The sequence below is a fragment of the Falco peregrinus genome, chromosome 1, assembly GCF_023634155.1.
Source record: "Falco peregrinus isolate bFalPer1 chromosome 1, bFalPer1.pri, whole genome shotgun sequence".
In the NCBI taxonomy this organism is placed as follows: Eukaryota; Metazoa; Chordata; class Aves; order Falconiformes; family Falconidae; genus Falco; species Falco peregrinus.
In genome coordinates this window covers 70,984,294-71,003,344 of record NC_073721.1, presented here as the reverse complement: position 1 = coordinate 71,003,344, position 19,051 = coordinate 70,984,294, and the positions used below count along the sequence as shown (strand labels likewise).

Below are 19,051 nucleotides of genomic sequence, written 5' to 3'. Positions count from 1 at the left end.
GGGAGCCATCTGCTCCTAAACGCTCACAGCCAAACTACTTCCTTCTTCTGGAAATACTTCTGCAGCACTTGACGAAATAGAATTAAGTCTCCATATTTACTAGGTATTACCTAGACCTCGTATTTTTCAATTATACAGGTTAATGAGCTGAGTGATCCTACAAAGCAATATACTACAGAAATAATGTTACAAAAATAAACACAACCCAAAAATCCACCCTATGAAAAAAGCCCTCAAAAAATCTTTTATATACAATTGTATGCATAATAATCTTCAAAAGGTTGAACAGAAAGATTGCCACATATGAATGTACTTCATAGTCGGGTTTTTGACATTTTTGTCAATATTAGCAGACTTTTAGCATCACTTTCTGTAATTGCTTATATACATATTTGACTGATTTTAGGAATTATTTTTTTAAAACTTCATTTGTAACCATCACATGGTTAAAATGTAATAGAAGTCATCTATGCAGAAGTTAAGAGCTTTATCTTAGAAATACGAAAAAAATCAGTTTAGTCCTTAGGAACACTTAGTCATCAAGTCCCTCAATACAAAACCAATAATAAGATCACTGCAGATTTGCTGTATAAATTACATTAATCAACTTGCTTCCTTCAGTATTGCACTGAGAAATAAGAGGTGTCAAAACTATCACTTGACATGTTGCATGACAATGAGCCTTAAGAATGAACAGAGAATTTCCCAACACTGACTTTTCAGAAGAGCAGTAAATCTCAGGTTCAATAAAAACAAAAAGTAAACAGATCGGTCTCCCTCAAGGTTGCTGTACTCTTACATTCCACAGACAAACACTTAAGAAATGCACTCTATATAATACAACTTTCTCAATCCTTAGATATTCCCTTCCTTAGAAACAAATCTCAGGAGAGCTACATTCAATATGATTTCTAACTACACTGATGATTAAAGATTGACTGGCACTAAAACTAGGAAACGAAATGGCACAGAACAATTTGGTACTCACCTTCCCTCCCTCACTCCCAGTTACAACATATTCTTCCCATTGTCTTAAACCAATCTGCAAGTCCCCAGGCTAATACTAACAGGAGCAATCCTCCTCCTATTTCTGTTCCTTTTACTGTGCTGACTTAGCTGCTTCTGCCACCACACATTAAGCCTACTGAGGAAATCATTCTATTTATTTTTTACTCAGTTCTGAATTACATCAGTTTCCTGATCCTACTCTGTATAGCCATGGGAGTACTTTGGCTGGCACAAGGGACGCAAACAGGATACTGAAGTAACAGCTCCTTTCAGTGACAACATGGTCTTAGATCAGCTTAAACTTACCATGATATCATAACCTGCATGTCCAGGGCATAAAAGTTGCAAAAACAAGAGTAGAGAGGCTAAGAAATTAAAATACAGGACAAGTCCTAACTCTTTTGAATTACAAATTCAATCAAAATGTATTTTAAAAAGTGTATTAGCAAGACCATTTCTTAAGGGGGAGAAAACGTTATTTTACAGAACATGTATAAAACACTGGATCTGCAAGGAAAAACATAGCCTCCCATGGCTTTAAAGAAAATCCAGCTGAATTTAGCTGTGTACAGATTCTGTTGGATTTTTTTTTTTTCTTCAGATTCTTCAAACAAGCTCAACCAGGAGCCTCTTTTGCAGGGCAGATTCCTTCTCTTCTACCAGTCTGTCCCATTTTGATATTTACGATAGTTTCACAGATCTCCAAGATCCACTATCTTTCTACAAAATTCAGTGACACTTGACAACTCTGGGCTCCCTCTGCACCTTCGCCCTCAGCTGTAAATAAGAGTACCACCACATGAACTTGCACGGTTTTATTATGAAAGTGAATTCAGGGAGCTCTGAGCAGCAGATAAGTGACAGACACTCTGTATTTGTGCAAGGATGCATGAAATATGCCTGAAACCAGGCAAGATGGAATACAAGGATAAAAAGAATTACTGAGCAGCTACTTGAATAGTACAGAACCCATAAAAAAGAACTGTCTGAGGTTAAACAACTACAGAATGCACATATAGCAGGGGACAAACAAAAAATCTAACACCTAATATTCTAGACTTTGTAAACTTAATATTGCTTTAAGGGCAGTTGCATTTCAGACATACATGCACTACATTTCGTATCTGGAAAGATTTTTATCTTTTAAGTAGAAAGTGTGACCATGGGGAAACCAGGCAATAGTCTTTCACACAACGAACTGCAAGACCTCAAACAAGAAAATGAAGTTTTCCTTGAACGGTAGGAAATAAGTAAATCACTGATTATACTGTTTGATCAAAGTGTAACGGATGATTTAAAGTAGTTCACTAAAGAACTTCCATGTAACTTTAAATTATTAGAAGTACTGCATTTCACAGAGAAGCTGATAAATCAAAACGTAATAAAAAATGTTTTCTGGGAAGAAAATGAGCAATTCCTTTTCCTTCTTTTTAAAGAAGCTTGAAAGGTCCTCAAACTTAGAAATTAATGCTCTGCACTTCCTACAGCACTACCTATAATAGCAGCATTCATATTAAAACCGCATTTTATTGCCTCAACTGCACAGAAAAGCCCGATTTAAAGACAATCTTCACATTGATCAAACATATTCCTCTTAGTCATTTAACCACTGAGGACAAAGGACATAAGTTACTACAGCATTTTGGGCAGGTAAATTGCATATGCAACCTAAAGGGTGTATAACAACTACATACAGGATTTCATAGTCTTATTTAATTAATAAATCCCAATATGCAGTGTTTGAAATATTCAAACATCTCAAACCTGGCAAAACATATCAAAAGAAAAAAAGGCATGAAACCTGAAGAGTAAAGGAGGTAAGACAGATTAAAGGACTTGCATTACACTGTTTGTACAGGGAAGTGTTAGTGTTCCATTCAAACAATCAAATTCTAATGGATTTACCAATACAGGAAGGAATGCAATCAGTGAGTATACTTTCTTTCCAGTTGTAAACATTGTTAACTCTCAGACTCTAGAAGTGTTATTTTTAAAAAATTCAACTATATGTAAAGCAATGCCAGCTGCAATGCAATGCCTGTGTTTTCTTTTTCTAAAGTCTATTCAGACTTCTGGAAGGAAGGAAGGAAAGGCCTTCAGTATTTTTGAAAGAACTGCAACACACTGAAGCAGCTTGAATATACATACCCAGTGCGCACACAAGTGTATGCTTATCCTACTAGGGTATGCCACAAAGCTCAAAACAATAGTAAAATATTTTTGTAAATATTTTGTTTTAATCACAAAATTATTGTCACACATAAAAACTAACTTCATCTTTATTTTTAAAAGTTTATTGTGCCAAAGATGAAGGAGAACACTGTTTTCAAAAACTAAAAAATACTATGGAGGTGAAAGATTTGACTCGTAACAGTAAGAGTCATAATAAACAATGGACACAACTGTGTAGCTACTGATGGTCTAGTTCCCATTCACAAAAGGAAAGCTGAACAGAAGAGAAGCCTTCACTTTCAGTTTTCGACACAGTTTAAAACCATCTCATTCAGAACACCTAAACATCACACGTGTAAGCGTTAAGCACTTCAAAGAGTTTTAGTGTATCCTTACGGACTTGATTATGTCTATACATTTATTACAATTAATCTTATACTGTCAACTGAGGACTGAAAGAAGATACCTTGACTATTTTAAATAAATTTATATAAAAAAATAAAAATCAATCTTTATTTTGCAAATTAAAGTCTCGGGCACAATTCTCTCCAGTAAGCTGTGCAGTGAGATGTCACTGGTCTTATCAAGATCATACATGTTTCAAAGATATACCACTTTTAAATATCCTGTAAAATGAACAGTAATTGAAAGACTTCAAATGAGAAACATTACCTCTCACATGTTAACAGAAAACCTTTATTTCATACCATAAGCCCAGGTTTAAGGTCCAGAAAAAAAAAAATTTCAACGGCTAGTTAATACAAGTGTATATTTGAGCAACATTTGCAAATGAAGATCATTTTCTGCACAACCTTATGAACACTCAGTTAAATATCAGGTCAGTAACTACTGCATGCAAAGTAGCAATGGTATTAAGATGTCTCCTGAAGGTTCCCTTTTTTATGGATCTTTTCCATTTGCACCGATAATCATTCCTTACTCCTCAACCAGTACTTTTTCTAAAGACTCATCTGATCACTTTCTGATTGCTTTTCAAAAGCAATACTTAAGCACTAGGAAACTGACATACTTGAGCAACTGTCCCACAAGAGTGGTAGACAGAAAACTCAGCTAGCTCTAAAGAGAAATTTGGCAGGTTAGTGACACAACTGACAGATACAAGAGAACTTACTCATCTCTAAGTCCCCTTCGGCCCTGCAATGCGTATGGCGAAGACCATGCTTCCAGAACTCCCTCCTTCCCTGAAGCTGTCCTTCCTCTTTACCACTACCACCGTATCACCCCCAGTCATTCAGTTTGCTTCTTTTCACTACAGGGCCAAATACTGTCAAGTTTCATCAGCTTCCTTGAACAATTTACAGAAAATCCAGCCTTCAAATTTGCCCTCTGCGCTAAGGTCAAACTTCTAAGCCACAACTTAAACTCAGTATGAGATTGCCTTCATTCTGTCACTATTCCTTACTAGAAATTTTCCATGGAATCATTTTTTCTTGTGCTAGGATTTTAATAGCCACTCTCCTAACCAACACAGTATTTATGAATACTGGAGTCACAAAACTCAGATTAACTTGTGGATGTGTTTTTAGAGACTAACACAGTCTAAATTTCATGGTCTGGGAACTAAGTAAATCAACTGTCAATAGATGCCTATCCAGCACACAGACACTAGCAGCGGGGGTGTGTGTGTAGTCACTTGAGACTATCAGGCCCCAAAAAAGTTAGAGGCCACTAAAACCTATGGATTCAAACTCTCTTACAACAAACATTCCTGTCAAAGACTATTTTTTTGGAATAACAAATATAAGTGCCTTGGAAGTTTACCATATTGACTGCTCTTGTTCTCAAGTGTTCTTCATGCAACAACAGACTTCCAAAATTTTGTTCCAGTTAAAAACTTACAAAATACTGAGCACAGTTTAATTTATAATAAGTTTTTCTTTTCCATTTTAGTCCCAGAGGCAATCCTTAAGAAAAGTAAGTTGCTGCCTAGGAATTTTTAAAAGAACTGTTCTTCCTGGGAGAAGATTCTATTCTGTAACACTGAATTAGACATAGAAAAAATTAACTTCAGGAAAAGTGAAGTTAATCTGGTCATTATCATCAAGATACTGCAAGAGAACTACTACAGTGCTCCATGCCACAGTGTTAGAATATTAGCCCCTGTCTCTGTATGCCAGCTCTCCTCCCAACACACCTCAATTTCTGTAGGCATTTTATTTTAGCATCATTAAAGACTCGTCCACTAGCAAATTTTAATTTTCCTTTGCAAATCATCAAGAACATCAGCATCTAAGCAGACCCAAGATCCAACAAATTTTAGCTGAAAGCTGTTCAAGAGCTGTAATAATTTCTTGAATCAACTGACAGTTAACAGGAATGCTTGCAGGTACTAGATTACCTAACCAGACACAAATGCTCATTTTGACCTCAAAAAACACTCACTCATTTTTACCTCCAAGTTATTCTATCTTCACCAATATCAATATAATTCTACTGAGATATTACAACCTTTCCATTCAAACATCAAATTGAATGCCATAACTCAAGACAATTAAGTAGCCAAGTAAAACATAAGCAGCAAAAGTTATTTCTTACTACTTACAAACACTGTTCTTTGAGGAGTCTGGATAGTGTACCTCAACTGCATTCCTTTAGCAGGTTGAATAATCTATGAAACATGTTTGGACACAAGCTCCCAAGACTCCAAGGCAGTTTTGCTTCTAATAATAACGTAAGAAAGCTCTGCAAATAAATGTAAATTAAACTAAGATCTCTTTACAATCAGAACTGTTTCAAAACATAAGTATCCTTCAAGAAAGTATGTACTTCCTGAACATCAAGTCATGTAAAAATGAAACTAGGAATCCTACATCTGTTCTCTTCATTGACTTGCTATGGGACTTTATTTTCCAATAAATAAGAATATTAGTGTTCACATGACTTTTACAGAAAAAAATTAATGGAGAATGTTAAATAGTTTTACATATCAACACACAGTCACTTTCAATGGGACTACAGAAAACTGTGAGAACTAGTTAGGCAGTTTAGTCTGCCAATACATAGTTTGGTCAACGCCAAAATGTAACACAAAACACATCCTACATTCACCTTCAGTGTTTCTTTATGAAACTATCTAGCAGGTCTCTGCCACGATATTCACAATAGCACAAAGGTAGATCATGTTAGTGTCCAAAACAGACTGCTGCCAAAAGCCTCTCACACGCATTACCAAATGAAGCAAGAGTATACACCACACCCACCCACCCCCCCAGAAAAAAAAAAACCCAAACAAAAAACCCAAAACCAAACCCTGCCAAATTTCTTCGTCATTTAACACATCGGAGCTTGAGAGCATCGTGTCTTTCATGCACCTAGTACTTTCACTGTCTCAACAGTTTTTATAAAGTCAGGTACCTATTGCAAAATATTGGGAATAAACAGAGGACAAAATAAATGTCCTGTATTTTTCCAGGATCAATGCTACCTTCTTTCTTTGCCACATACAGCAGCCAAAAATTAGGGATTTTTCCACAGATTAAAATACATTTTTATTAGACTACCATTTGGTAAGATATCATTGAAGTTTTGCATTTTTAAAATAAAAGTCAGTCATGGTATTTTCTAAAGGTCTGTGCTGGAAAAAATCCACAACACAATTGCAACACCAGCATCAAAATCTGAACTCTTGCCAAAAATATCAGCTATCAACTGGAAGTGTTCCCTCCCCCAATTAACAAAGACTTTATACAGTATTTCCTATGTAAACTTTCTATTTTGGAACATTTTGTGTATTATTCCAGTACGAAATGCTTAAGGGAAGCAAAGCTTGTGAGCAGTGTCTTCTCTTTGGGCAAACTTATGAAAGCAGACACAGACAAGCTTGCGGACAAGTCAGAGTCCAATCACCAGCTTTGATAAGCAACAGCAAAATACACCGTAACCACAGATTAGATTGTTTTAACCACTTGAGAAATACTCTTGACCATCGCAGCTACGACACCACAGTACAGCAAGTACTTTGAAGACATTTAGCGTCATCATAAATGTCAGTTTATTCATTAAATAATATTCTAAAGTAATGCTAAAATAATTCCTAAAAAATCTGCACTCTACTTTGAAGTCTCTGAAGCACTTTTCTGCCCAGACCCAAAACTCTCGATATATATTTACCCATACCAAAATAATCAAAGATTCAACAAAGCACAAACTGCTGAACATGTTTGTATCTTCTCTGTGTGCTACTGAAACACAGATATAAGCTGCTATAGACAGGTCTGCAATTCATACACAATACTATGTAATGGTTCTAATTTACAGCACAAACGGATTGCAAAACACAGACTGAAATGCAGTGCAACCAAAGCAATGGTAAGAGACCTTAAAGAAAGATCAGGATTATTTTGCAATCAGGAGTCTTAGAATTTACACTGCAAGGGTTCCTGTATGTTTTCTTCTGATTTTAATTCTTCAAGAACAGTTTATAGCCTGACAGGCATATTAAACAGCCCACCAACTACTAAACTACTGTACTTTGATACAGACTATTGGTAATCTGATAAGGTCTCTATTTTAGCTAATAAATGAAAAAAGTCATTGCCTTTCCTAGCAGAAACTAGCTATGTTGAGTACATTTCACCTATGACAGTACAGATAGCACTGGCTTCCTTTCCATTTAAGACAGCCATTCAATCCTGTGAATATGCAAGATTAATCTACAGTACTCTCATAATCAAATTCCTGCTTACCACTGCAGTCTTCTTCATAATTAGATTAGAACACACAAAGCCAAAGAAGTGATACTGAAAATAAGCAAACTATGCATTTGTGTGGCTGTATGTACTTATAAACACACATACATTTTACTGGAATTTGATTTGGAGAATATGCTTTTTCTATCCAAAGCAGGCAATATATAACACTTTTTATTTTCAATCATACACTTGAAGAGATTAATGCATGACTCCAAAGTCAAGGTGCTGGAGATTCAGCTTTTATAACACATTTATAAACTATCTATCTTCCAAGAGGAAAACAATAGTCCTCTAGGTTCTCTAACAGGATAACTGGAGTGGGAGAACCTAGGAAAGTATGTTTTCAAACTAACAATGATGCAAGTAAAATTGATTTAAAAGTCAAGAAGATCAATTAAAGTAGTTTGAAATTTAGACAGAATAGATACTTAATTCAGTTACCTTTGGACTGATTCAAATATGACTTGAGATTTAAATAGAATAAAAATACCCTGAAAAACCAAACCAACAAGAGAGAAAAAGAAATCCCCTAGTTCCCCCAGTAGCTTATTCCAAGGGTCCAGTTTTTCATTTAATTATGATGCCTTACAAAAAAGCATACAAAGAACTTATAAACTTAATAGCAGAAAATTAGACTACAGAGTAATAGATGGCTTATTTTGAATCCATTCATATTTCTTCTGTGCCTTCATGTAGAAAGGATTTGTAACTTTTAATTGTACAGAAATTATTTCAGTATTTTACACTTGTTGCCTGATTATTTCTTTGGCTGTTCTACCAAAAAAAAAAAAAGCAGCAGCTACCCAACTTAACACATGTATCTGTCACATGATTTATACCCCTTCCTTAGGATAATTTTCCTTTTTTAAGGTGAAGTTTCCGTCTGCTGTGTCGTACCCCTGTAAACAATTTTTTACTTTAAATCAGAAAGCGTCTGAATATGTCTAAAACCCAGGGAGGCACCTAATGAGGCTGCCGCTCAAACTTATTTTTGATTAGCCAACAGGACTGAATTCAATGGCTCTCTCTTCAAGAGAGGCTGTTATTTCCAGCCCTCAAATTTTTATGTTGAATTTTCAGCATTCTTTTCAAAATTACTACTGAAGAATGGGACATTATATTGCAATGTTGACCTTGCCAGTACTGCACAGATCACAAGACAAAAATCACTTCCCAATTTATAACTCCCACTTAGAAAGCCAGACATCATCAGGGGTTTTACAAATTTCTTTTAGCAGGAAACTCACAGCAGCCCTGGAAGAAAGCAACCCAGCGTATTTATTTCAGCACACAGTCACCCACTGATGCAGTTTCGCTTTCTGCCACTGCCATCTATATTTTCTACATTTCTCCTCAATGCATGAACCTTGCAAGTAGCATCTTTTAAAACCAAGAATAAGTTTCACACCTTGGCCCCATTTCCAACTAAAAATATTCATATACAGTCTTTTAAACTGTTGGGCATTTTTTGGAACACATCTAAGCTAGCAAAAAGTTTTCTTTCCAAGAAAGTCACCACTACAACCAGTAAGACTAATCATACACCATCAGCATCACTATAGTAGTGCATTACTCCATTAAGATGTAGTTATATTGTTGTTATATACAGCTAATAATCAAGTGCCACAGAGTTTTGTTAGACACAATACTAAATAGAACTAGGCTCTTTATTATTACTAGTGGTTGTAGTACAAGAGCACACATGCCAGAGTGAAGCTGAACACTTTGTAGTGTGGCAGGTCCTTACAATCACTATAGTGGAAAGGGAAGGAAAAATCGCAGCATGGCAAATATCCTCAAGAACATACATTTCCTTTCCAGAACCGGCAACATTATTTATTATTTAGGAATACAGAAGGGGAAAGTATAACCTGCAGCACACTGCTAACACAGTGACCTGAACTGACCTAGACTGTTCTAGTGATGAACACTCATGTCAATGTTCATCAGCTGCAGGTCAGTAACACATATCCCCAAGGAACAGACAGAAGGAAAGTAGAAACTACTAGTGTTACAACGAGAATATAAGACGACATCTATATACACATAAAAAAATACAGTATTACAGCGCTAAATGAGCTTCGCATCATTAAGGTAGTGACAATGTTGACAGTAACAAAATCAAATACAATCAAGTTGACGGAAATAAAAGAAAAAACAAGAGAGTAAGACAGTTAAAATACAAGTGTGTAATTAAGTGTTTTAAGGGAAGCATCACAGAAAATTGATAAGGAATGGGTATTTTGCACCTCCTAAATGTTAATCTAGCCTCCTGGCACAGAACAGTGCCAGCACTCTCTTAACTTATACCACTCTATCAGAATTAACACAACCAGTAGTCCTGCCTTCTACCAATTCAACTGCACAAATCTTGCTAAAGCTATAAAACAGAATATGCCTCATAAAACTTGTAAAGGTGTTTACATGTTCTCCTTGAATACTTCTGAGAGTTCTGTTTGTCAGAATAGGATCTTTTTCTTTCCCAGTGTCTCAAGGCGTATCCCAGGATTCTGCTTCTGCACCCTGGGGCCCAGAAGTTAAAGCACCTTATCCTCAAACAATTTTAGTTTCATAACTCTTGAATTGCCAAGTGTTTTAAAGAGTTAAACTTTATACTTATTCCCTACTTTGACATACTGTGATACCTAAAATACAAGCAAATGTACTGAAGCTGTCTGCTGGTAAGCTTCGTATCAAGCAGACCATAGTATTCACCTTGAAAAATGTATTTTGAGATGAAAATTATTTTACACAGAAACAAACCACAGTTTCAAGTTAAATCCTAGAATCAAGCATTCTCCAGCTTCTTACAGTGGTCACTAATATAGAGCAATGGGTTGTGAGGGTTTTTTAGATATTTTTTTCTAGAAGGAGTATTATAGAACCAACCTCAAATTTGGTAGCAGTGGTTTGAGTGACCATATTTTGGGTAAAGAGAATCCAAGGTGAGCAAACGGAAGAAAATACACCAAACAATGTATTTAAGGAGGAGGAAAAAAAAAAAAAAGATAATCAGAACTTCAGGCATCTGAAATTTCTTAAGTTCGTTCCCTGTTTCAGGATAATTTCAATCAGCATCCACAGAAGCACAGTTTTTCAGAAGGCTGTGGCCAAGACGCAGGATTTTTCAATACAAATATATATATAAACATATAGAGTACCTTCAAAAAGGCTAAGAATGCACTCCATCTTCCAGTTACATTGTTTGGAATTTACTGTGAACCCAGAAAAATTTGCTTTTACTCCTAATGGCTAACAGCAAGTTACCTCTATTTAGCCATTTTTATAAAAATCCTAGAGGCAGAAAAAACTACACACTACTTGAATTCATGCTGTCGGCTCAGGACTGATCCTGAAGAACAGACAACTTCATAATTAGCTCTTAATACCTGTTGGAGTTGCACAAATGAAGGCAGAAGATATCATTAAACTTAGTATCCTGCTGAGCCATTGCTCCGAATATTTCAAGAACAGTGTGAGTGACAAAAAATAACCATCAGATATGCAAACAAAGCTCTTGCAGGTCATTCTTTGTCCTGAAGATTCACTAAATCAGTGGAGGATCCAACTTCCCTAGCCAGCTCTTCATCAATTAGGAAAAAAGGAAATCATTATCACTTTCACCAAAGTTCTTAAATGACAAAAAGATGAAGAACATTCACCACTATCTCAAAACCGATTTCCAGTAGGAAATAAATTATTATACCACCAGATACTGCACCCACCAAAAATCCCTCAAAGCGAGTTTTCTTAAAGAGCCATTAAATGCACATACATGTGATAGCAATGAAACTAAGACATAAAATACATGTCACAGTGGGTTTTTTTTTAAAAAAAAAAGGTAATTTTCATCAAGAAGTGTTACATAACATACTTTTAGGCTGTGCCTAAAAGAAAACCTCACCAGAGTAGCTGTTATCAAGTAACAGTTCTGTGCATTGCATTTAAGTAAGAGTGACTTTATTCCAAATAATTATTTATGAAAAGGCAGTTATTACACAGTAAAAACACTTTTGCGCCAAGTGTTGACAGCAGGGAGTTATTTAGGAACAATATTCCAGGACTGATTACTTAACTACTATGCTGATCAACATCTTCCTATACGTAAACCTCATAGCTATTCAGCTATTTCCTATTTGATTTCTACATGGATCTTTATGTGCCTCTGTGTCCTGCATTCTTTCACTGTCTTTTGCCTCTCTGAGGTGTGTACTGCAAGGAAATTATACAGAAATGTTAAAGATCTGAATCAACCGTTTAAAAAAGAAAACTGGCAGAACAAGGCATAAACAGAAAAGCAAACACACTGGGACTTTTTATGATGAACACTCTAATCCTTTAGAGCCACAAACAGTATCTCAATTTTATAGTGAAAGAAGTTAAATATTAACAAAGTACCTACCCTCTTTTTGCAGCAGAAAATCTTATTCCTATTTACCTTTAACTACATTGAGAAATCTCCTTAGTTCATGTAAGGAGAACTGCCTGTCTTTTAGTGTAAGGTCTGATATATAGCACTTGCCTTTTAATTTACAGTCAGGTCTTCTCTGTGGATGAATAATCCACAAAAAAAACCCGAAAACAAACCAAAACAACAATAGCTCTGCACATTTTCAGTTTGGAACTGCTGCCAAGAAGCCTATGAGGAAGGCAGGATTCACATATACACACACAGGACAACACTTTCAGCCTTCAGTAAACAGGCACCTGAAGTTCTACCAGAGGCTATCTGCCTCTAATGCAGTTGACTAAACAGCTTACAGAAAGCCACAGTAGGGAAACCCTTGATTATGTCTAATTGCCCTCTACCCAAAATACACAGAACTCTCAATTCAGTGCTTTAAATTTCAAAAGGCACTTAACTCTACAAAATATGTAGCTGTTTTCACCATTAGCTTAGAAAAATTATTAATGAACAGAAGTTTCTGGGTTTTACTGTTAGACATTTGCCGTTTTGTACTGGAAAAAAGTTTCATTATAAAACAAAGGTATTAAATATGCAAATACTTTATAATGTAAATAAACATTATTCACTTGTACAGACAGTTACTTCTGCACCCCTGCTACAGCAAGCACCTTAACAGCTTGCACGAACTGAAGTTAGCCATTTCAGGTGCGTGTATTACCCACACACCTCATGGCATTTACAAGTATTGCAAATAAGAAAGTTGATCAACTTTTTACAACCTGCTTCATTTTGGTTTTGGTCAGTGCCGGTTAAGTATCCTCTGTCATTTTTGTGGGTTTTTTTAAGGTCTGCTTTTGTAGTTAGTGATGCTTAATTTCATAATTAATACTGAAATACATCTCTAAGACCCAATGAAATAGCCATTTATCAATTATACATATTTTCTAACTTCAGTGATCTAGAATACAATCAATAAACAATGCACATGGTTAAAATACACTGTGCATTTCACAGTTGCAGCATCTGCATTTTCTGACTGTAACCTTTGCATGTTCCATCACAGTTAATGCCCCTGACATCAATCAGGGTTGTTATTTAAGCAAAACAGTACCAAACCAGCACTATGTGTATTTTCAAACAATCAAACCAAAGCATTTCAAAGCTGCCTCATTGGTCATAAGACTAAGACTGGCTATGTCTGGTCAGACCAATAGACTACCAACGCCAGTATGCCACTTGAACTATGGGCAAACAGGTAGCTCCACAGGAGCAGCACAAAACCAGAATAAACCTCAGAAAATATTCCAGATCTCCAAAAACTTGTAAAGCAAAAGTATCCTGAGCCAGAAATAGTGTTTTAATTTAGACACCCCCAGGGACTTTTCTTCCACAAACTCATCCAAACACTTTTTGACCCAAGAGCATTTTAGTATCTACAATAGACCCCTGCAAAAAATTTCACTAATTCCTGAAAAGTCAGGGTGGTGGGTTTTTTTATATATTTTACTTCATGCTTCCTAGCTGCTGACTGAGACGCACCGATTCTTTCCTTAACTAATGACCATTAACCATAACTAACCTCTTCCACTTCAAATCATCAAAATTATTTGCTTACCAAAAGCAAGGCAAAATCTATACTATCAGTATTAATTGTTCCTCCAATTTTAAGGGAACATTCCCAGCATTATCCCCCCTTCAAATCTGCAACACATTAAAACAAATCAAATACTTCAGCAATTGATTCTTGCTACACTTTGTAAACACAGAAGCTCTGAGAAAGGTGGAACACTGCACACTATCTACACTCTGAACATCTTCTCATCTACTTCATGACATTAAGCCATTTACGTACTTACAATTACATGTAAAGTACCTAATTTAGATAATCACCTCGAATCTGAACTATTCCCATGAAGATGCACCTTTTGTTGTTTGGTTTTGTTTGTTGATTTTTTAAAGAACCACCTATTGGAATATAACTGCAATATTGATGAGGTTCCCAAAGTTCATAAAATTCCTTTAATAGCTGTTCTCCACACCCCAGGAGAAAGGGTGGAGGAAAGAGAAGCATACAAGTACCATTGGAAATCAGTAGGTTGTTTCGTTGGGTTTTTTTTTTTTTAAACACTTATGTAAAAAATACAAAATGCTCCCACAATGTCAGTGAATAGTTGAGAAAAGAGCATTTGTAAAATTAAACTAGGAACTTCAGTTGTACGTCACTAAAGCTGTCTTTATATGATAGAAAATTTATTAACTGCCATATTAATCTTTATGCACATCTGAGTTAAAAGGATGCATACTGTTTATACTGGAATTGTATATACTTTTTTCTGAGTACTTACATTTCTTAATTATTCTTCCTATTCGTCAAAACATCTGGAAATAGTGTCTTCCGTTAATTATCTCTCAACACATTCTTGTGTGACTTTCAAGCATAAGACAGAGTAGTCAATCTCATTTTCACCTAGTTGAGGAAACGCGAGAAAACTGCACAACTGAGACCTTTGTACTAGCCAAGCATTATCAGCCTGCAAGCCCCATAAGAAAGTGGAATTCTTGATTTCCCCTCAAAAGTTGCAAGTCTTCCTATGACACTCTTTTCAACTTTATCTTCCTTCTCTAAGAGTTTCTGTAGTGCACCTCCACAGTGTTTTCCTATACATTTTTTTTTCTTTTAGGAGACTGCAGAGCCACTTACCTCCTAAAGGAAACAATTATTTCTAACAAATATGTAATATCCAACAATATGGGCTTGCTATAACTCCTCTAAAGCACACAAACATCTTCAAAAACACCGACTGAACTTATCTCAGTGTAACAGCTACTAACATCAAGGTCATTACACTGACAGATCAAAGTTACAGTTACAATCACAGAACACTGTTACAGTGAAAATGATTCTTTTAGTTAACAGACTAGGGAACAGACCCAGTCTATTACTTCAAGCAATCGACACAGTATGCAAGGCCGTATCATTTCCTTTCAACACAGCAGTGAGTAAATGCTAAGAAAGCTACTGTGCTAGACAGCATTACAAGTGAAAGGGGAAAAAGTGTACTATGGTTCAAGTACTGCACTCCTGATACTTTACATTTCTGTACTTGACACTGATTTGTGCACACAGGTTTGGCAAATAGTTATGCTGCATCACTTATGCACACAAACAGACCAGCCATGCACCTGAACAGCTGGAAAAGGTAACGTAACATTATTAACATTTAAGATTTACAGTCCACATTTAAGATTTACAGTCCAATAGGAATGAGAACTTAAGTCCTCTAGTACAGGACTTCTAAGAGCCACAGGGTTGAGACGCTTTGTCAGTCATTATGGTTGTGGTACAAACCCCAAGAAAATGAACATGCACTGTAATTATAAAAATGTGTCCCATAAACAGGTAGAACAATAGAACAAGAAGTTGATGACAAGATCCGAGGAAGAATAAACTGTTAATGTAGATCATCCCTCCCTGCACCAACACCCCCATAAGCAAAGAACACTCTTACCAGGGGTGGGCAATTCTTCCAGTCACTTGAACTATACAGGAAAAAAAAAGGGGGGGGGGGGGGGGGGGGGAGGGGGGGGAGGGAGGGATATCACTCACGAGTCCCATCAATTTCATACTACAGACGAGGAAGTATCTTATTCTTCCGAAGAATAAGTGTCAAATTCAGAAGGTAAATAAAATCATATATATTGCTAAGGCATTTGGTTTTCCACATACTTGTTATAAAGCATCGTTTGCAAAGTTATCAAGTTAACTTAGAAAGAACATGTAATTGCCAGCACCAAGAAACAATGTTTAGAGAGTTTACTGTCATGTTGAAAGAAGGAATAAATTACCTGCATGAGAAGACTTGCATCTAAATCATACAACTCTCATACTTCCATATTAATCAGCTGTTGTCATGCTGTGGAATTTTTTTTTTCTTCTTTCAACCCAGGAGGCCTCAATCATCAAAAAGCTCACACTTGTACATAGTATCACAGATGAATAACACTCTCAGCAGGTTCAAGGGACAAAACTGTTGTCTGTGGTCCAAACTACTAAGGCTTTTTTAGTCTCAAAATGTACAGGGAATTTACAACTCAAGCTGTAGAACAACAGAAAAATGCAGCCCTGGTAAACATATCTCTTCCAAAAATATTTTCAGCACACTCCTGTATCAGTCTTCACTACTATACAGGTTGACATTTAAAATCCAAAGGTAATGCCCTCCCTCCATTCTATCCTGGGCTTCCAAAGTCATAAAAATCCCCACCCTCGTGCATACGTACTGTGTAGTGACTATCCCTTCTCTGTCTCATGACCTGATGCACACATGAGGTAAAGTGAATCAACACATATATAGCCAGGGTCAGATCTGTATCGTACCTTCAGAAATAAGCAACTGAAACAGTATGGCCATGGATGGCAAATAGCAATGACAAACAAAAGCAGCAGACTTGGCAGGAACACATCACAGTGTCTAGAGGCCACATGAGTTCACAGCAGCGCTTTTTCAGTCAGACAGAGCTTTCAAAGTCTCCAAACTGAGCTTTACGTTAGAGTACAGAATGCAGTACTTTGTTTTAAAGTAAGAAGCCCATACATAAAAGAAATATTTCAAGATGGTTTTTGCTTGCTAGCGAAGGGTGCTAAGCAACTTATTTACAGAGAGCTATATTACTAAGACACTAGAGGAACCCAGCGAAATAGTCCGTTGTTCTCTGCTAAAACCACCCACCAATGTCCAACAAACTGATTTTAAAAGCAGCCGTTCCACAGGGCTTAAAATAGTAAAACCAGCAGTAAGTGAAGGAAGCAGTGAAACCTCTTCACTTGCTTCCCTTGGTGTTTTCTAAAATTCCTTCATAATTACAGTTGTAACAAAAATAGTGCTGATTACATGCTTATTATAGAGTTGAGAAGTCCTGAAAGAATTGCCCAGGCTCAGGTATAGTTCTTGGTTCTGAAATCTGAAAGTAAATACTTTGCAAATGTTGGCTGCTGATGCAGCATGCTATTAAAAACTAATTACAGTGCAATTTGATGGAATGCCGCTTCAAGACAGTAAATATTCACTCAATATAAAAATCACCAAAAATTCTTTGGAAGCAACAAAGTTTGTTTAACTGTTATTGTCTACCTGTCAGTCCAACGAAGGAATGACGACTTCTACATGGACACCTCACATTCAGTAGATTTTTTAACCTGTACATTAACCTGTAATAGTCTATGCACAGTTTTATTTTTATGTACAATAAGAATTAGTAGAAGTGCCCTTTAATAGAAAGCAACATCATTGGCAAGAGATCTATATTGGAATGCCAACACTCGCTTTCTACCAGGGAGTTGTTCGGTTTTGGTTCCTGAGATCAAGTTCACAGTTTTATAAATACTAAAACGACCATGCCGCAGACCCATCAACTCCTCGCTATTCTTCAGCGGTTGTTCCTCCATTAGGAAATCTCCAGAGAACTGAGACAGAAGGAAAGAGAGCATACACACGACCTGTCTCAGACCAACGTGCCCGGTCAAGTCCTTTACTTGAGATGTGCCCGGACACCCTTTCCCGTCCTCTCCCTGCTCGGGAGGCAGGCACTCCTGCCCCTTCGCTGCCCCCTCTTCTGCCCCCAGAGCGACCGCTCGCCGAGCTTCGAGGAGGCGCCGGCCCCGCAGGCCCTCGCTCCCCATAACGCGCGCCCAGGGCTGCGGAGGCCGCCGGCCCGGAGGCCCCGGAGTCATTGTGCTGGGGTGATCCCAGCTGTCAAGGCGCAGCTCGCCCCGCCGCGGGCGGGCGGGGAGGAGGGCCAGCAGCCCCGCGCCGCGGCGGCGCCCGCCCGCCCTTCCCCAGCCGTCCTACGGGCCCCGCAAGGCGCGTACGGGCGAGCGGCCTGCGGAGCAGGGGCTGCCTCCGGAGCCAGGAGCCCAGGCGGGCGCCATGCTAAAAACCAAAATGGCTGCCCCAGGGAAAGGAGCCCAGCTAAGGCCGCGAGGGGCTGCGCCTCTGCCGGCCCCGCCGACCGGCGACGCCGCTTCGCCCGCCGGACCTCGCTGGGGTACCGGCCCCAAGCCACAGCGACCGGCTGGGCCCCAGGGGCCCAACGGGCTCCGCTCGCCCGGGCAGCTCTGCTCCCGCACCCCGAGCGCGGCCCGGGCCCCGAGCCCACCGGAGCCTGTCCCAGCCCGCGCCTCGCTCCGCACGGAGCCCGCCCTCGGCCCCCGTACCTGGAGCTCGGCCCGCTCCACCTCCCAGTGCGCCCTCTCCATCTCGAAGCGGGCCCACTCGTGCTGGATGTAGTGCAGGATCCCTGGAATCGTGTAGTGCTGGGGCCGGGACAGCTCGGCGGGGCCCACCGCCTCCTGACCAGCCGGGGCCGCGGGGCCCTGGGGCGGCTGCTGTTGCCCTCCTCCTCCTCCGCCGGCCCCGGCCCCCACGCAGCCCCCACCCGCCTGCAGGTTCATGTTCCCACCCGCCTGCGGCGGCGGCGGCTGCTGCGGTCTCGGGGCGGCCGCCATCCCACCGCCTCCTCCGGCTCCAGGGTGCTCGTCCATTGTCTGCGGGGAGCCCTCCTCCTCGTCCCGCGGCGGGGGCCTGGAGCAGGGGCCAGGGAGGGGGCGAGCGGAGCTGGCTGGGGCGGGGAGGAGGGGGGCGGGCCGGGCGCGGGGAGGGGGGTGCTGCGCCGAGCAGTATCCGGGTGTCAGAGCAGCGCCGAGCCGCCGCCAGCCGCCATTACAGCCGTCGGCCCGCCCACCCGCGGCCGG

General features: G+C 38.9%; 1 protein-coding gene across 5 annotated transcripts in view; it reads right to left on the bottom strand.

The window, feature by feature from the left end:
- Positions 1 to 19,040, bottom strand: part of STRN3 (striatin 3) — a 66,823-nt gene extending 47,783 nt beyond the window's left edge. For 3 of the 5 annotated variants that reach the window (XM_055795138.1, XM_055795153.1, XM_055795146.1), the window contains exon 1: positions 18,515 to 19,039. In XM_055795138.1, coding sequence (XP_055651113.1) covers positions 18,515 to 18,841 — 327 coding nt within the window. In that variant the 5' untranslated portion in view covers positions 18,842 to 19,039. Of the gene's footprint in view, positions 1 to 18,514 lie in introns of all 5 variants that reach the window. The other 2 variants (XM_055795141.1, XM_055795158.1) reach the window with 2 other exon arrangements.
- Positions 19,041 to 19,051: the final 11 nt, after the last annotated feature.